This window comes from Eschrichtius robustus, chromosome 3, assembly GCF_028021215.1.
Source record: "Eschrichtius robustus isolate mEscRob2 chromosome 3, mEscRob2.pri, whole genome shotgun sequence".
In the NCBI taxonomy this organism is placed as follows: Eukaryota; Metazoa; Chordata; class Mammalia; order Artiodactyla; family Eschrichtiidae; genus Eschrichtius; species Eschrichtius robustus.
In genome coordinates this window covers 26,607,196-26,626,769 of record NC_090826.1, presented here as the reverse complement: position 1 = coordinate 26,626,769, position 19,574 = coordinate 26,607,196, and the positions used below count along the sequence as shown (strand labels likewise).

The 19,574-nt window shown below is 51.0% G+C and overlaps 1 protein-coding gene across 4 annotated transcripts in view; it reads right to left on the bottom strand.

Annotated features, from left to right (window-relative positions):
* Window positions 1-237: 237 nt before the first annotated feature.
* The window catches only part of ZNF362 (zinc finger protein 362), a 37,759-nt gene continuing 18,422 nt past the window's right edge, over window positions 238-19,574 (bottom strand). For 3 of the 4 annotated variants that reach the window (XM_068539451.1, XM_068539449.1, XM_068539450.1), the window contains 7 exons: window positions 17,569-17,632; window positions 17,165-17,411; window positions 13,646-13,967; window positions 12,703-12,927; window positions 3,765-3,843; window positions 3,490-3,648; window positions 238-453 (listed from right to left, as the gene is read on the bottom strand). In XM_068539451.1, the coding sequence (XP_068395552.1) occupies window positions 337-453; window positions 3,490-3,648; window positions 3,765-3,843; window positions 12,703-12,927; window positions 13,646-13,967; window positions 17,165-17,411; window positions 17,569-17,631 (1,212 nt within the window). In that variant the 5' untranslated portion in view covers window position 17,632 and the 3' untranslated portion in view covers window positions 238-336. Of the gene's footprint in view, window positions 454-3,489; window positions 3,649-3,764; window positions 3,844-12,702; window positions 12,928-13,645; window positions 13,968-17,164; window positions 17,412-17,568; window positions 17,633-18,385; window positions 18,495-19,574 lie in introns of all 4 variants that reach the window. The other variant, XM_068539448.1, reaches the window with a different exon arrangement.

Below are 19,574 nucleotides of genomic sequence, written 5' to 3'. Positions count from 1 at the left end.
TTTTTTGTTATTTCCAAAACAAACTTAAAAAAAAAAAAAAAAAAGAACAGTGAAGCAAGTGAAGGGTGGGGAACAAAAGGAAAACCCAGCAGAGAGGTTCAAAGTGCTCTGAGATCGTCTTTGGATGCCACCAAAACAGTCCAGAATCTTGCAGTTGGCCTGGCCGCCCCCGGAGCTGGACCGGGCAGGGCTTCTGCGGCCCAGGCTTTCTGGAAGGTCAGGAAGGTCATGAGAGAGCTCGGCTGTTCCTGGAGGGCCCCTGGAGGGAGTCGGGGCCTGGTGCTGCCTGGGTCTGTGTCTGCCAGTGGGCAGGGCGGGGCGGCGCCTTGGGTCGGCTCAGATGAGGGAAATTCGCACTGGGATGCCGGGGGACTCCGTCCTCTGGGGCGAGTGATGGCTCACCAGGTGCTCCACCACCGTGTGTTTGGACATGTGCTTCATCAGGTAGGTCTCCTGTGGGCGGGGTGAGATTCAGAACTTACAACCAACTGCTGGCAAGGGGTGCGGGGGGAGCTGCAGCTCCCACAAGCAGCCACTGGAGGGCTCCTTGGTAGGTGGGCTGGCTAGTGATGGACAGCCACAGCTTTGGGGGGGTCAGATGGGCATCAGCATTGGTCCTAGGGATGCTGCATCTCTGCCAGCAGTGGGGGCTGGCTTATTTACCAGAGTCCGAGCCCACAGTGTGCTGACTAGAGAGCTGGCAGGCACCAGGCTCACCCCACAGCAGTGCCCACCTAAAACTCCCTAGGGCCAGGCCAGCTGCCATCTACCAACTGGCTGCAGTGCAGTCCTGTCCGATTGAGCATAGCTGCCCCCATGTGGCTGGTTCTCCCAGTGGGGGCGAAGCGGTAGGCCTCAGGTGACCCTGGCTCTGCCATTTCTCAGCAGTGGAACGTTGGACAAGTAATCTTATCCCTCCAAGCCTCAGTTTCCTCCTCTGCAGGCAGGGATGGGGAAAAGGGTTGCTATGGTGATGTGGGTAAAACTCTTAGCATGCAGTAGGGTTGAGGGGATCACTGCTTCCCTAGTCTCTACATTTCGTTCTAGGTGGTGATGGGAGCCCCGGCCTCTGCACCCCCATGCTCCATCCTCCTTTGGGAAGAAGTGGGGCCTGATCTGATTGGTGACTTTGGGAAGCTTAAACTGGGCATGCTCACCTAATCCCCTGAACACTGCCACAGACTCTGCTAAGTCTGACCTGAGGCACCCAAGACTGGGTGGGCGAGGTGACCCAAGGCTCACCTGCAGGCCCACAGGCTTTCACACTAAGGTGGTGCTCTGGTTCCCACCTGCCACTCCTTGGCCTCATACCTCAGCTTGCTCAGAATCCGGCAGAGGAAGCCCTCAAATGTGGTGGCAAAGCGCTATCAAACAACACCGAAGGGAAGCAATCAGCAAAATCCAAACTAGGAAACTATTCTTCAATAAGTAAATTGCAAAGAAAAAAAAGGCAGTGGTGTTGAGGTGGGGTGGAGGACCAATAGTTTAAAAGATATATTGACCCAATGCAATGTAAGAATTTTATTTGGATCTTGATTAAAAAATAAAATTTGTAAGTAAATAAAATTATAAATTATGGCATCCATGAGACAAATGAAAATGTGAATACCAGCTGGGTATTTGACGATATTAAGGACTACGGTGAATCATTTTAAGGTATTATAAAGAAAGGTATTGTGGATAAGTTCAAAAAAGCAGTCTTTATGTTTAAAGACACAAAGTGAAAATTTTCAGACGGAACAATGTGATGTCAGTTTTACTTCAAAAAACAGGGATATGGATGAGGCAGCACAGACCGATGCCAGGTTCTGGGGTCTGATGGGAACACGAGGGTTCACTATTCTAAAACGTTTCTTTTATGTATTAAAGTAGTTTAAAAGTCAATCCATTAATATGTGTTTTTAAAAAAGGTAATTATTCTTGTTCTGTGGAGCCCAGTCAGGCCCAGTTCAGGGTGGGGCCTCAGGCCAGGTGAGATGTGACAGCCCCTTCCCCCCAGAGTTCAGATCCCCTCTAAGAACAAAGGCTGTGACCGCTGGTGGCCCCTCCTCTAAGAGGGAACGCATATAGGAAGGTGCAATCCATGCGCCCCTCTCCAGCCAAAGTGAACTTTCAAAACTACCCTCCTGGACAGTCCCCTCCCCATGGGTCCCCTCTCCACCAGGAAAAACATCCAGACTCCCTAACAGGGACCGACAGCCTCGTGTGACCTAATTTTCCTTCAGTTCCTGGAACATACCGCGACTGTTCCACATCGGGGGTGTTTGCATTCCCTGTTCCCCTGCATGGAAAGTCCTTCCCGCTCCACTCCTCCTCACCTGGCCAATTACCTTCAAGGCTTCCTCTAAATGTTACTTCCTCATAGGATACTTCCTATCATAGGATACTTCCTATCCCAACCCATCTCCCTTCCCCAACTCCATTTTGTCCTCCCTGCAGCTGCCTTTCAAAACATATGTTTCCTTTTTTTCCTTTACAGCAGTGGTTCTCAGTCAGAGGCAATTTCCCCCCCCTCACCCCAGGGACATTTGGCAAAGTCTGGAGGCATTTTCAGGGAGGGGTTGCTAGTGGGTAGAGGCCAAGGATGTTGCTAAACATCCTGTAACGCACAGGACAGCACCCCTCGGCAAAGATGTCAACATGGGCCGAAGTTGACAAAGCCTGCTTAGAGCAGTTATTTGTCATTACATATCCGCTTGTGTGGTTACTTGTTTAATGTCTGTCTCCAGCAGTGCACTCTAACCTGCCTGGGGGCAAAGAATATGCCTGTTTGATTCATCCTGATTCCCAAGTGCCTGGCACAAGTGTTCAGCAAACACTGGGTGAATAAATCATCGTGTTAGCTAAGGTCTGTCAGGCACTGACTCTGCCAGCCAACAGCCCTACAAGTTAAGAACTATTACCTCTTCCATTTTACAGATGAGGAAACTGAGGCTTGGTGATCAGTCTGGGTACATGTGGGGGTCTGTTAACCAGAATATTTGGACACATAAGTGACTCACTTGGACTCCCTCTCCTGGGTCTGAAAGGCCCTTGTTTAGGGAAATTCCCATCCAGGGATGGAGGACCGGCACCTTTCTGGCCCTGTTTGGGCCTTTCCTGGGAGATGAAGGTGGCTCTGGGCCAGGTCACTGTGCCACCTTGTGGGCATGACGGGGGTTGCAGCTTCCCCAGTGGGGAAAGGTCCTACTCCCTCCCTGGCTCTGGGGAGCAGGTTGCCAGCGCCTCCCCGCCCACCACCCCACACTGCCTGGAAGAAACCACATCTCCAGAACCCAGGCGAAAGGCTGCCTGGGGAGAGCTCGGCCTTAGCAGCCGAAAACTGAACTGGAAAGCAGAAGCCCTGGCTCTGCCACTCACTGTGATCTTGGGAAGTCACTGCCCTTCTCTTGGCCTCAGTTTCCTCATCTGGAAAATGGGAGCATCAGTACAGGTCTGAGGAGGCCGGGGAGAGGGAGAGGGAGAGGCTCCTGGGGGCCCCGCACTCACCGAGGTGTAGGCCCGCCCGCACATGCTGCAGCAGTAGGCCTTGGCATGCTTGATGGCATGGGCCGAGAGGTGGATCTGCAGGGAGGCGGAGTCCGAGTAGGCCCGGTAGCAGTTGGGACACTTGTAGGGCTTGTCCTTGTTGTGCTGGCGCTGGTGAGACTGTGGGGAGCACAGCAGGGGTCGGGAGCTGGCTGGACTCCCCCAGCCCCACCCCCTCCTTACGCTCCCCTGGGAAGGAGGGGCTGTGCACCTGGCGGAGGCAGGTGGGCACTCACCTGGAGGTTGGAGAGCTGAGTGAAAGCCTTTTCGCAGCCAGGATGTGGGCACTTGTAGGGTCTGTCGCCTGTGTGGATTCTGCAACAGGCAGCCCAGTGAGGTGGCGTCCCTGACAGGTCCCCCAGGCCAGCTCCAGCCCCCAAGCCCTCGGCTAGCCTGCACACCCCTCCGGCCCCCAAGCCTCCCAGGCTCCCCGCTCCACACACTCTCCCCAGAGTGAGCCCCAGGCAAGAGCTGGGACTTCAAAGGCTACTCGCGTCCTTTCTTCTCTGGCCTCCCACAGCCATTCTGTGACCAGAGCCTCCACGCTCCCCACAGGGCCCCGCTGAACCCGGCCCTCCACCAGCACCCACTCAGAGAGCCCGCCCAGGCCCCCGGCTAATCATGGCAGTCTTGCTTTGATGGTGTTCTGCCCCTCTTCTAAAAAAGCCACCTGCAGACCACCCACTGAAAAGGGCAGAAGGGCAGATTCACATCTTTGCCAGGACCTTCCCTGCCCACCCTGCCTCTTTCTCTCAGGAGACATCACCCTCTAATTGGCCCCCAATTTCTAGTTCCTGCCTCTTCCCCACATGGCTACCTGGTCACCCCAGCTACTGAGAGAATGCAGGACTGGGTGGCCCTGAAAGTCAGCCTCTGTGTCCTTCCTGTGAGCCCCTTTTTGTCCTCACGCTGGCTCCACCATTTACTAGCTGGGTGCCCTTGGTCAAATCACTGAGCCTCGGTTTCCTCATCTGCAAAATGGGTATAAAAATACAGTCCCTACTTCACTGGGCTTTGTGAAGATTCCCTTAGATAATATGTGGAAGGGGCTTAGCCAAGTACTGGCACAGAGTCAGGGCTCCATCACCACTTGCCAGTATTACTACTATTCATTCATTTAACAATTATTATATCAGACACCCGTGTGCCAGGCACCACCCTGGGTGCCTGGAACATATCCGTAAACAAAACAAAACAAAAACCCACTGCCTCGTGGAAACAATGATTATGAAATAAGTAAGTAAAGTGCGTGTAGGAGGTAATAAGTGCTGTGAGAAGAAACAGAGCAGGTGAGGGGGGTCATGAGTGCATGGGGAGGGTGCAACGTTAAATAGGGTGGTCGGGGTCCTCACTGAGAAGGAGACTTGGGAGCAGTGACTTGCAGGCTGATGGCCGGGCTTTCTGTTGGCTGTTGCCGCTTGTGCTGGTCCAGCAGCCAGGTGAGGATGGAGGAGGACCGGGACGGGGTGTGGAAACGGGGCTCGGGAGCGAGGCGCACACACCGGGACAGGAGGCCCTCCCTGCTCTCCTAGGCTCGTCTTCAGTCACCTGCTCTGGCAAATCCTGTGCCAAGCAGGTAGGTAATGAAATGCAGACTGGATCTGAACCTCTTTTGCCTAAGTTGCCAATGAGCATTAGGTGGAGGGAGAATCCAGCTCTGACCACCCGGTACGGCTCCTTCCCTAAAGCCACAGCACGCCCTGGGTTTGCTCCGCCCATCAACAGACTCATCAGACAAACTAAGGTCCCCCAGGCCAGGCCCCGTGCTGGCCAGGCTGGAATAAGGAACACTCCCTGCCATCAGTAAGCCCACGACCTTGACTGCCCACTGTGAACAGTGACAGTCCGAATTCCCTAGTGTGCCATTCAAGGCCCTTCACGTGTGGTTCGGCCTCACCTCCCTGCTCCTGCACCCTGAGTCCTGGTCAGAGGACCATTTCTCATCTGGCAACCACGGCTGATTGATGCTTCTGCCTGCCACCCCTGTGCCCTGGCTGCATCCTCAGCAGTGAGGCCGCCCCTCCTCTGTCTCCTCTACTAGACGGGGAACCCCAAGGGCAGGGACGGCTCGTCTCAGGCTGCATGGAGACAGGCCAGGTGGAAATGGGCTGGCCCAGTTCTGAGGACCTCTATTCTACCTGCACATTGGGGGTGTCACATGTTTGGGGACATCATCCCAGGCTACTGCACCCCGTCTCTACAACAGAAGGACCTTAAGGGTCATCTGGACCGGCTCCGCCTGCCGCCAGAATCCCTCCATTTCATCCCATCCTTGCTCCCCTCCAGGGCTGTGGAACTCGGATGGCAGAGGGGACCGAGGGACCCCAAGACATGTGCTGATTTTGTTTTAAATTCCGCAACGCCCACCCCAGAATCCTCGCCTCCCACTGCTGCCCAAGTCATGCCTCTTCCCTGCCCCGAGGCTCCAGGCCCACCACCTCCCTCTGCGCCCCCCGCCCCAGCATTCCAAGTCCCTTCCTACCTTCCGTCCGGTATCCAGGCTGATCCTCTTCCAGGCACACTTTTCCCCCAGCTAATGCCTGGCTAAAGCCCAGACTCCTGTTCTCAATGTAAAAGCCCCTTGATCGTGGCAGCCTTTCCTGACCCCCCAGACTAGACCTGGCCCCTGCAGCCCACCCCTGAGCAGAAGTCTGTGTGTGGGCACGTATTTTGTCAATGTCTAGTCACTGTTTTCTAAGCTGCCTCCCTCCTTGAGAGCAAGAATGCCCTTGGTCTCGTTCGCCACCATCATCCCAGGGCCTGGCACAGGCTCAGCAGAGAGGACTCGGTATATAGGAAGGTGAGTTCTTTCCTCCTGAAGTCAGTTACTGACAATAGTAATATGTTCCACATAATCAACAACGCCCGTTCCTCAAGGGTATTTCACAAGTGTTTGTTGACTGACCGATGGATGGTTCTCCAGGGACATCAGGCCCTACCTCAGGACCTTGCTCCTCTGGCCTCCTCCCCAAGTGCCACAGCTGCCCAGCCTCCTTCCTGGACTCCCGGCCTCAGCCTCTCCCCTCCACCACAGTAGCAGCGCAGGGACCTGACCTTGTCATGGTCTCCTCCACTGGCTCCCCCTTTTCCAGGACAGAATCCAAATCCACACCCCCCAGCAAGTCTCTGAGCCTTTGCTCGCGCCGTTCCTCCTGCTGGGAACACCATTCCCATCTCTCACGAGAGAGGGCTATGGACCCTTCAACACTCGCCTCCGATGATCCTCCCCAACCTCCATTACATACTTCCCCCTTTCATGGAAGTTTTCACATCCACCAGCCTCCCAGTGCATGGTGGGAGTTCCTGTGGCCCAGAGCCAGCCTCTGACCACTGATCTGTCATTATGCATGGCAGCCAGCACTGGGCCTCAGAAGGGCTTCAGGGAGCAAAGGTTCCCCCTGATAACTGGCCCCTGAGCTCTTCACCCCTGAATTTCAAGTCAAGGCCAAGCCCTCAATCCCAACATCAGAGTCCTCTCTTTGCAGGGCATCTCCCCACTAGGGGGGGCACCCAGGCCTGACTCCCACATCTGTAGTGATGGGGAGCTCACCACCAACTCCAGGCACAGGGAAGCTGAGCTGAAATCGGGGCCCCCGGGCTGCTCCTTCACCCCCACTGTCCCAGCCCCACCCCGGGGCCCCGAAGACTAGCCCTGCTCTCCTGCCTGGACCTCGCTCCCACCTGAGTTTCTTCTGCAGCCAACATCCCCAGCCCCTTCCCACCTCCGAGGCGGGGCTGCTCCTCGGTGCTTGGCTCACATCTCGCTTCTGCCTCCTCTTAGTGGTGTGGCCTTGGCCAAGCGACTGTGCCTCCCGAGCCCCAGTTTCCTCACCTCTAAAATGGGGATAATAATAAGGGCTGTAAGGGCTGTAACTTACTGAAAGGGCGTTCCTAAGACAGTTTCACAGTGTTAGTTTTGTTTTGGTTTGGGTTTTTTTTTTTGGCCGCACCGCATGGCTCCCGGGATCTTAATTTCCCGACCAGGGATTGAACCCGCACCCTCGGTAGTGAAAGCGCGGAGTCCTAACCACTGGGCCGCCAGGGAAGTCCCCCCAGTGTTAGTTTTTAATACACTCATGTCTCTTTAAGACAAACAATTTATGAAAAACAACAAAGGGGGAATTTATTCAATGTTTAAATAAAATTATCGAGGATTCATCAGTTATCATTGATCCTTTATTTTCCAGGTAATAAGCGGCACGTTATATTGAATGGCTTCAGTCCCACTGTGCTTTGTAACTAAAACGATGGTAGATACGGTGACAGTGGACCTTCCTCGAGATGGTTGCCTCTCCGTGGCACTTTTCAGATTTGTTATTTCAGATTTGTAAGGACTTTATGGACACCTCATATGTAAACACCTTATGCAGGGCCGGGCACTTAGGAGCTCTCTGACAAGGAACAGTTGTTGCTAGGATGTTATCACCATCACTATCATCACACTTGAGAAAACCTACCCCTGCCACAATTATCACCACACGTGTACACAACATCGCACAGCCAGAAGGAAAACACGGGCAAAAACCACTCTGCAGCCTGAATAAACAAACAAATCCAGGGTCACTTTGTCTAGCATACGTTCCCCAAACAGGTAAAACGTTGAGCCCTTTCTTATACCTTACTAACTCCTTCATAAAACAGGGTTACCCCCTGACTTCTGCCTTGTGATATCTACAGATGTGTGATCTTATCCAGATGCTAACTGCACGAGACTACTGCTGTATCTCTACCGTGAGCAGACTCCCTACAAACTCCTGTTAATTTTCCCCTTAAATACATGTATTTATAATTTACAGGGCCGATCCTTCTGAAGTCTGGATTTCTGCAAACACTTTGCAAAGTCACCTGCTTTTCTTGTCTTGTTGCCTTCCGTTCATAGACAGAGGTCCCACCAAGATGCTCCAGAACCGCCAGCGCCGTTCAATTACATGAACCGCCACATGCTTCCAGGCACATCTGTCTCAACTCCCAGGGGGCTCCTGCTCAACCTGCTTCTAGCTCTATTTTTATTACTTGACTAGGGCTGGTTCTGTTTTGACATGACCTTCTTTTACCCCCTTTATTATTGGCATAACGTTGAGAAGATGGATTTGATTATATGCCCTGTGTGGGGTTCTCTATCAAGGGGCAAAGAACAGGAGTCTCTGTGGAATGGGAGAAAAGCAACCTGGAATCTGGTTGCTTCTTTCTGTTTGGCTTTTTTTGATTTGTTTGCCTTAAGGATTCTGGGACTTGCGGGCACTAGGGACACCAGCCTCTTTGTCACTGGGTTAGGATACATTGGTTTAATTATATAGGCCACTGCATAATGACTAATAATTTGTCTCTAAATGTTGATAGGACCCTCTTATGTTGCTTGTTTGGTTTCCAACCGCTATGAACTCCAATCACTCATAAGAAAAAAATAGAGGGAGAAAAAAATTGTGCCCTCAGGAACAGAGAGCAATCCCTGAACAAGGAACATTCTGACGAAACACTCTCCCCTTGGGCTTCCCTGGTGGCGCAGTGGTTAAGAATCCGCCTGCCAATGCAGGGCACACGGGTTCAAGCCCTGGTCCGGGAAGATCCCACATGCCTCGCAGCAACTAAGCCTGTGCGCCACAACTACTGAGCACGCGTGCCACAACTACTGAAGCCTGCACGCTTAGAGCCCATGCTCCGCAACAAGAGAAGCCCCGCTTGCTGCAACTAGAGAAAGCCCGCGCACAGCAACGAAGATCCAACACAGCCAAAAATAATACATAAATTAAATAAATAAATTTAAAAACACTCTCCCCTCAAGGGCCTGTTAATTTTTTGTCGCTTGTTTGGTCATGGTCTTAAATAATATTTTCAAACAAACGTCTACTTCTGAAAACACTAGGATTCTTACTAATTATTACTTGCTACTGTGTTTACTTCCTACCAGACTGATGTTCTGCCTACTCTACCAACTTTGTGCTGTAGCCTTTCTCAAACCCAGGCCCCACCTTCAGAATAATAAAATATCAAGGTAACTTTTACACCCGGATGTGCTTGGAGTTTCCAGCTGGCCACTGGGCAACACCAAAGATTTGCTCCCCCGCTTTATAAAAGCTCCCAGTGAGGGCATGTTTTGTATTCTCCACATTTGAATTAGCCAAACACCAGAATGAGAGCCGGCCTTTGAAGTGTCTAGCATAAGAAAGTTGGCAGATCAAAAGAAAAGAAGCTCAGTCTCCCTGAGTTAATTTTATGTGTGTGTATATATGTAATTATATATAATTCACATAAATATAATATATAGTAATATCATATATAATATACAATTGCATATAATATATATATATGTGTACTTTTTAAGATGGAGGGAAAACACCTAACAACTTGGTTTCATGTACAGAGACTAGTACCATTAGTATCCACAGAGAAATATCTTTAAAAAGATTTCTTTTCTAGATTTAACTATGCTTTTTAGTGCCAATCATAACACATGCTTTATGAGATCAATTAAAAGACCGTGACAATGGGTCAACACCCCTGCTGCCTATAATATGCTGTGAATCTGAACAACTGATCATACATTATACCTTAATAGAGGCCTCCATTCTCCTCCATTCTGATATTGTTGGTTATATAATAAATGGACCAGAGTCATTTAGTCTAATCAACAGGTCTGGTTCCCTCCCTCACACTTGCCTCAAGGCCTGTGCTTCAGGTCAGAGATTGAGTCTTCTGAAAGAAACATCAAGAGCTGACGGCCTCAGTAGAGGACTGTACCAGTGCACTTGGCTCTTTACACTTTGGGAAGAGACATGGGGCACAGGCTTCCAAGATGACCCACCACCATGACCAGACACTGTGCAAGGCCAAAGCAGGAACCAAGCCTTTAGTCCAGAAGCAGGCAACTTTGCAGAGCAGACTAACTCCCCAAGACCGGGGAACAGCAATTATGACCTAGGACTGGATCAAAGTGATTTAATTGTGGTTAATGTTCTATTTTCTAACGGGCATATGAGAAAACCCCCTTTTTTTTTTTCTTTGATCTATCCCTAATCTTCAATTTAGAAGGCTATATGTGAACAAACTGGAATAGGATATTCCTTAAATGGTGCCTTGCTCCAGCTAACCCTTTAGAATTTGGGGGGGGGGGTACAGCAGGAGGACTATACAAATTTGACATAGATATAAACTAATGAATTATCAAGGAAATTTTAAAAGAATGGTCTTATTGAAAAAACACTATTGGCCTTGTCTACAAAACTACTCAGAACAATTGCTAAAAAATATACAAAGTGCCTTTACTGAGACCTTTTCCTTTTTATGGCCATTAGTTTCTGTAAATAGGTTCACTAAGAATCTGTCCTCCTTCCTAACAGGATATAATTGGGTAAATCAAATTTGTAACCATGACCATGCCAGAAATGTCACATTTAAAGACAAATTTGATTTAATTAGGCATGACGAGCCTGATAGGAAGAAACAAGGCCTGTACTTTGTAAGTGGGAATGTAGCCTCCCCAGGCTTCCTGGAAACTGAACTGAATCTAGTCCATGGCTTGTGGAACCCTTGCCTTCAAGGTTATGGGAAAAGTCATTCCTGCTAGCCCAGAAACACGGACAAACTTGGGATTCTCCAAAAGGACAGCACCCTTCCCGTTACAGGTTGTATAGGCGCAACCTGACAAGAGGTGAATCGGATGGATCTTAGATAGGAACGTAGATAGATCTTAGATTAGATAACATGATAAGAAAAAATTTTTTTTTCACACATACGCAGATTAAAATTATGACCTGGGGGCTTTACAAAAATCTCCTGACAGAAGTTAACTCTCAAATCTTGGGGTGGCATGCTCTAAGTTTAGTAACCATACAACCAGGGGGACCCTGTTTATTGATCAGCGCCTCATTACACACACCTATGTCCATAAGACTAGCCAAACTTCAAAAAATAAATTCATGACAAAATCAGAAAGTTTCTGAAACAAATCTGCGTGGTCAAATCCATGCCTCAGGAGGCATGGGGACGAGAAAAGCAGACTGATGCCACCCTGCCGCTATCCTGTCATTTGTTCCTTACTATCAAACCTACTAATCATGCCCCAAAGTCAGAGAAACAGACAAAACATCTTGCCCCCTGGGATAAAGCAAACAAAGACAATGGAGAGAAATGAATAAATAACAACATCACAAAACAAAACCTAAGGTCCCTGTGTCTAGCCTTAGTGTCCAAGATAAAGAAAACCCTGAGCGCTTTCTGTGAGTTACAGACGCCACAGCAAAAACAATTTTATCCCTGCCAATGCTGATACGGGCAGACACACAGCCGTGCTTATAGATACGAGAACCATCATGTGAGAAAACTGCTGTGTTTCTTCCCCTCTGAAGAGATGAACTGTAATCTGGTAACCTTTATTTATTTAAATACCTACGGTATTTTTATTTGGTGAGCCAGTCTTTCTGATGTCTGTACTCCCCTGCAGAAACCTCTTTCCTTAAAGCAGGTCTATCTCCGAATCCTACTTTCATGCTTTCGACTAGACTGTACACCCTAAGACGGCAGGAATCTGTGTCTGCTTTGTTCAGTGCTGTATCCCCAGCACCTAGGGGCATGTCTGGCATACATATTTACAATTCACCTCTTGTACATATTTGTTAAATGGATGAATCATATGCCCTGTAAAAGCCAGTTCTATTTATTCCACAAATATTAAACATATACCTCAATGTTTATTATGTGCCACCCACTGGGGATGTGGAAACGGAGGAGACCAAGCCCTCGCCTTCAAGAACCCTCAATATATTGGGGGTGGTGGGCAAATACCAGGCAAGTAGAAGACAGTCTACCCTGCTGGGATGGGGAAGCCCAGGGCCTGTGAAACCAGCTCGGGGGGGCCAGGGAGGACTTCCCGGAGGAAGCTTTACTGAGAGATGGATAGGAGAGGGTCAGAAAAACAGGATAAAGGAGGGGGAGGGCGCTTCAGGTAAAGGACACAGCACGTGCAAAGACCTTACAGATGAGCAACAGTGGGAAGTGACGTCCACAAAGGCCATATCATAAAAGGCCTCGAATGACAAGAAAAAGTTTGGTCTTGACCCTGAGAGCAACGGGCACCTAGAGAAGGTCCTTGTCCCTCTTTGCACCAGGTCCATGCACCAGGTGCAGGTGCTGAGCTGAAACTGGCTGCATCGGGGCAGCACCAGGCCGGCCACTCACCTGGTATGCTGTTGGAGGTGGGAGAGCTGTCGGAAGGACTTATCACAGTAGGAGCAGTGGTAGGGCTTGACGCCCAGGTGGATGCGCAGGTGCTGGGCCAGGTAGGAGGCGTTGGCAAAGGATTTGGAGCAGTGCGGGCACTTGTGGGGCTTGGCCTCTGTGTGCGACTTGGAGTGGATCTGCATCTCAGACTTGGTGAAAAAGGTCAGCGGGCATACCTTACACCTGTGGGCAAGAGGCAGGTTCATACCGGGAAGATTCCCGCCCCCGCCCCGTGCCTGGACATCTCAGGGGAGACCTTGTACGTCAGAGAGACCTTGCACCAGGGACAGAGCTCTCCTGGGAGGGTCCAGGGGGCACGGGCAGGCCCCCAGCCTGGACACCCTCCAATCTGGAGGCCAAAGCTCTTCCCCCTGGAGACAGATTTACAGCAGGCTGGGGAGCAGGCTTACACCTCACAGGGAAGAGCGGCTGGTGACTCATGGTTCTGGGGGAGGGGCTCCAGCACTCCTGGTGAGAGGTTCTCCACCCTGGGGGTGCTTTAGAATCGTCTGGGGAGCTTTCAAGAAAGCCTGACCTGGGACCCTCCGCATGTCTCCCCCCAGCAAGTTAAATCGGAACTTCTGGGGGTGCGCCCTGGCACTGGCATTTTTGGAAAGCTCTCCAGATGATTCTAACGTTGGGGGTTCAGAACACTGCTTGAAGAGTGTTGGAAACAGACTCTGACATCCCAGGCTGTGGTGAGGGCGGCCCCTGCCAGAGACCACCTCTGAAGGGTTGTGGGCGGGGCGAGCCAGGAGACCCCGCCCCTCTGGACCGTAGCCCTCACCCTCCGCCTCCGGGGCCCCTCTTTGCAGTGCCCCACCGCTGGGCCCCTGCTGCAGCCTGAGGCACTGGCCTCTAACCCAAGCCCACCTGGACCCCGTCCCACCGAGACCCCCACCTGTATGTCTTGCCCTCCTTGGCAGTCTCGCCCGAGGCCAGGATGGGGTAGGGGACTACGAGGACAGGCGGCCCCCCTGGATTCTCCGCCTTGATCTTTTTTCGGCCGCGCTCGGACTTGGGGGGGCCAAGCAGGCCGTGGCCCTGGATTGTCTTGATGGAGTCCAGGAGGGGGGGGCTGGTGATCCCTGAGATGAGGGTGGGGGACGAGGCGATGAGGCGGCTCTGGCTGGTGGTGGTGGGTGTGGATGGGGTGCTGGTACCCGTGCCCGCACTCGACTCAGACGTGCTCACAGCCGGGGTCCGGGAGGAGAGCCCCAGACCTGCGAAGACACGGGGGTGGGGGCAGGGGTGAGGGGCAGCTGCAGAGGCCGGCTCAGTCCCCACCACCCAGCTGTGTGACTCTGGCAGGTCACCAGCCTTTCTGAGCCTCCCCTTCCCTTTGGAAATTATTACTCAGGGGTACAAATGAGAACTGTGTATGTGTAAGATTCCTTAGATACCTAAGGACTAAACTGAGTCCTGTTATCTGTAACGGGGGCACTTTGGAAATCATTCCAACAAAAAACAAACAAAAAAAGACTGAGGCACAAAGATGTCCACTACTGTGTTATTTATAATAGCGAAAATTAGAGGCAACTGAAGTGTGCAATATTAGGGAAGGGCTCAATAAATTGTGATCAATCTCCTCTACTGAACATTAACTGCCCATTAAAAAGGAGATTATGTTTGTAAAAAAAAGAAAATTTTAAGGCACAGAAAAAGTTAAGTAGGAGATGGAGATGCACCAAAATGTGATATGGATGGTAGAATTAGGATTAATTTTAAAACAATTTTTTTGGCTTAACTGTACTTTCTGATTCTTTGACAATGAACTTTTTCCTTTTTTTAAAATTTCTGTAATAAAAGTTATTCTTTTAAAAACGAGGGGACTAGAAACATTTACAACATAGGTAAAGTACACAAAAAGATGAAAATGGTTATCTATCACATGGTTAAAACTATGCTTTTTAAAAAAAGAAACCCAAAATTTGTGCATTGAAAAAGATAATATCCAGAGTTGGCATCAGTATTTTATGTGTGTGTCATACATGGTGGGAGTGTACATTTATCAACCTTAGTGGAGGGTGGTTTGGCAACAGTTTATTAAAATTTCAAATGTACAAAACTTTTGACGAAGCAATTCTAATTCTAGTAATCACCCATGGATATTTATTTGCACATGAGCACAAAGATCTGCGTACTTGGACCTTCCATACAAAACTGTGACCAGACAAAACTGGACACAACCTGCTATTCTCAGCAGGGACTATGTAAAGAGATGTGGTCCATCCTCAATACGGAGAACAGGGAAGCCATGAAAACAAGATAGATGTGAAGTGACGTAGAGAGAATGCCAAAACATGCTGCCAGGTGAAAAAGTAATAAACTGCACACAGTATGAACCCACCTATTTAAAAAAACACGCATCCAAACTACATATGTATATACAGATAATGTAAGTGTGTGTGAAAGCACAGGAATAGATCAGAGAAGAGACACACCAAAGTAAACTGTGTATAAATTGTGGTTCTCTGTAGGGAGGGAGAAGAATTTGTTGGTAAAAGGAAATATTCATACTTTATCTGCTTCCATATTATTTGAATTTTTTACCTGGTGAATTCATCCATTTTTTACATCTGTGATTAAAGGATAAAATAAAATAAATTATAGAGAAAACATATGAAAATGCTAACAACAGTAGGACGAGGGTTAATTTTTTTTCTCCTTTTAGCTTGTCTGCAATTTCTAAATTTTCTATAATGACTATGAGTTACCTTTATAATAAAAAATGCACTAAATATGTTTACGATAGAAAGGTGAGTAGGAAAAGAAAGTTAAAGTCATGGGTACAGCCCTACCACAAGCTCATCAAAACACGCCCGCATATTAAAAAACAAAACAAAAAGATGGAAAAGGAAGGAAATGGACTAAAAGGCTCTCTAAGCTGCTGGGTTATGAGCTGGGGATTATGAGTGATTTTCTTTTTTCTTAGTTTCTCTTTTTTCCAAATTTCCCTTAATATGCTTATATTACTTTTTTAATATTACTTTTATAATGAAAAAATAAATCTAATAAGGTCATAATAAGGGAATGTGCAGAGGGTGGCTGGGGCCTGGGGGGGAGGCTCACGGGGCCCCATGACTCTTGGGCATCTCTGAGAGGCAGGAGGGAGAGGGGGAGAGAGGCACAGGCATCTGGCTGGCGGCGGGGCCAGCTAGAGGAGGAACAACAGCCCAGATACAGTGGCCACTGGAGAAAGCCTGTCCCCCAGGCTCTGAGGTGGGCACCAGGCAGCCCAGCCTCATGACACTGCCTAGGATGTCCCCCCAGGCCCCAGCCTCAATCGATCCAAGACTGGGCTCACATCTTTCCCCCACCCCGCTCCCCCTCCTACGACTCCATCTCACTGGCAGTGCCTGGGAGTCTCCCTTGCCTCCTCCCACTCCTCATCCCTACAACCAGCCCAGCACCAAGCCCTGTCCGCTCTCCCTCAACATATCTCACATCTGTCCCCTTCTCTCCATCCCTCTGCGGCTGCCTTGTCCAGGCCACCACCCTCTCCTGCAGCTCTCCGTGCCACCAAGCCAGTCTCCACCTTATAGCCAGACCCAGCTTTCTCACCCAAATCTGAGCATTTCCCTTGCCTACTTAAAAACCCTCCACGCTCCCACTGCCCGAGGGTGAAATCCAAGCTGCACAGGTGGCCCCCAGGGCCCTTCACAGTCTGGTGCCTGCTTCCTTTCCAGCCTCAGCAGAACCGGTAGAGCAAAAGGGTTCACACATGGGCTCTGGAACCACACTGCCTGCCTCTGCCTCTTACTGGCTGTGAAACTGGGCCTCAGTTTGCTCATCTGTTCAATGGAAACGTTAGGGCGAACCACACGCAACTGCTTTTTCTTTGAGTCAACCTAACAGTAGCCACCTCACAGAACGGCTGGGAGTAATAACATGAATACTGGTGAACATATACAGGTGCCCACCTGGAGTTAGCTGCCATAATAGGATTATTATCATCATCTTTTGATATTCCCTACCCGGACACTGTCCTACTCTTGCTTTCTACACACATCCTCGCTCTGCACATGTTATTTCCTCCTGCTGCTCCATTTCCCTAGTCAACCACCAACCCTTCCTTGCATAGGGACTCCTCCAAGGAAGTCTTCCCTCACCCCTCACCCCTCAAGTCTGGTTAGGGCTCTCCTCTGGATTCCTGAAATAGCTACGTGGATTTGGCTTCCTTGGTGATCCCCCGACGGGCAGTGACCCAAGCTCGTCCCATCCAGGTGGCTTAGCGGGGCGCTTCGTCTGGGTACAGGACGGAAGGAAGTCCGGAAGCTCCACCCCCCGCCCCAGGCCCTGCCTGCCCGCCCGCCCCGCCCCGCCCCGCCCCGCCGCGCCGCAGGGTATACTGGCCACGCCCCTCCCAGGTAGTCTCCGCCCAGCCCTAACCAGCACCCCCAACCCGGCCCCGCGGTACCTGTGACCGTGCTGGTGGCCGGCCGCGCGTGCAGCGCCACGTCAGGCTGCGGCACGGCCTGCGGGTGCAGCCCCGGCACCTGCTGCAGCTTGGGCAGCGACATGACGGCCTGGCTGCTGTCGGCCGGCGCCGGCGGCACGAGGAGCGGCTGCTGCGACGAGGCCGACGTGGGCGGCAGGTGAGGCGGCCGGATCTTCTCCGCCATCAGCTGCTCCTTGATCTTGTTAATCAGGACCAGGTTGTCCAGCTGCGGGCGGGAGAGGAGAGGTACTGAGGGGGCTTGGGCCTCCGGGCCACCCGCGAACCCCTCGCCCCTCGCCCCGCAGGCCGCAGCCAAAGCCCGGGGCAAAGCAAAGCAGCTCCGAGAGGGGGAGGGTGGCGGGAGGGGCGACGCTCCGTCTTACCTGGCTGGGCATGGTTGGAGGAGGGGGCCAGAAGTAGGGGTTGTTAAATCGAGGCTCGGCCATCCTGCGGGGAGAGAGCGACTGTCACAGGGAAGAGGGCCCTCCCCACCGGCCAGGGGCGAGCCCCCATCAGCTACACCCACTCAAGTCTGGGCCAGTGTCTGGGATCCCTGCCCCCGTGGGACCCTCACCCCGCAGCGGAGCAGGCCTCCTGCCAGGCCCAGAGAACCACATCTCCAGGCTGAAAAGTCTGGAATTCAGGTGTCCCACGGTGGGCCCCAGAGAGCAAAGGTCATATCCAAAACAGAGTACTCCCAGCTCCCCGCCCCCCCTCCCCCCGCTCCCATGATGCCCGCAGACCAATCCCTATTACCCCGCCCCCCAAGGGCCCTGGGCTGCAGAGCCAACTCTATGGATTCCACACAGAAGCCTGCTGTCCAGAGACAAACTGAGAGGTCCTGGGCCAACTTTGTAAATAGCCACAGAGCAGAGGCAACTGCCCCTCCCTGATCCCTGCTCTCTGACCCCTGGCCCCATTAAAACACAGGGGGCAACTTGGGTCATCAGATACAGCCTTTCTGAAGGGCAATTTGGCAGGATGATTTACGGGGACCCAAATGATTACAGTATTACCTTTTGACCAAAGAAACCGTACCTCTGGAAAGTTACCCTCAAGAAACAAGCATGGCCAGAAACATTTTCCCTACAAGGATATGTCGGAACACTGTGCTTAAGGAGGGGGTTGAGGAGGCCTGAGGCTAGGGCAGTTTGGGGCTCTTCAGTAGAAGTATGTGAAAACCCGTCTGGTGGCCCTCACCTCTGGCAAGTTCCTGTGCAGTTAAAAGGGCTTTTCAACCAGGGCAGTATGAAGGGTGGGCCTTCAAAGCTATCTTTGTCTTCCATAGGGTTCAAGTCTTCCTGTGACCCTAGAGTAAGTCAAGAAGTGACTTATAGGGACCATGCTGGACAGAGGCATTCCATTAAGTCTTGCTCCCTATCAAATTTCTCTTATTTATCTCTCTCTTACAGAAATTACTAACTAAATACCTACTGGTATTGGTTGCTTAAATGGAACTGTTTCTTATGATAGGCAAGGCTGAAATGAAGTGCCTTTAACCTTTTTTCCTGGCCCTACAAGTGGGAGAAGCCCCTACTGGAATCACAGGCAGAGGATTTCAGGAAAAAGCCCTCAATAAGGATACAACCTAATCAGAACACTTTAAGAAAGATCTTTTATAGAAATTATCTCTTGTGATCTTTACTTGAGAAGTAGGCACAGGAGGTATTATCCCATTTTATAGGTGAAGAAACTGAGGCTTGGAGAGAAGGAAAGAGACCTGTCCAAGACCACAGGGCTAGGGTGCCAGAGTCAAGACTAGAAATCAGATTTGCTCAAGCCAGTTCCTCTGGGGAACTTGCTTTGCAAACCCCAGTCCTTGGTGGAACAAATCCACATGCAGACGACTCAATACCTGTATGCAAAGGTCCTTGCCTCTCACTCCCAGCCTGGGGGCCCGCTTGGGGTCCAAGCCTGGCCAGGCTGGGACTCAAGAGTATCCTCCTCTGGGTGGCTGGGGCAGCTCTAAAAGCCCTCCTGCTCCCGCCACCCACAGAGACCAAGCTGCCCTTCTCTCCACCCATCCAACCCTGCCCATCCTTCACAACCCAATACCAGAAGCACTTCCTGCCTGGAGTTCTCCCTGACTGCTCCAGATCCCTGGAACTTCTCCTTTCAAAGAAAGACCTCAACACAATAAAAATAGTGAGAAGGCTGCCATTTACTAAGTACCCACCTTGTGCCAGGCATACTGACACCAAGAGGCAGGTACTCTTATCATCCCCATTTTACTACTAAGGAAACTGAAGTTCAGAGAGGTGGAGTGACTTGGTCAAGGTCACACAGCAAGTAAGCAGAGAGCTGAGATTCCCACTCTAATCTGCCTGACTCCAAAGTCCAGCTCACCAGTCCCTTAGCTGTTCAGGGGGAAGGACAAAGCATGCTGACT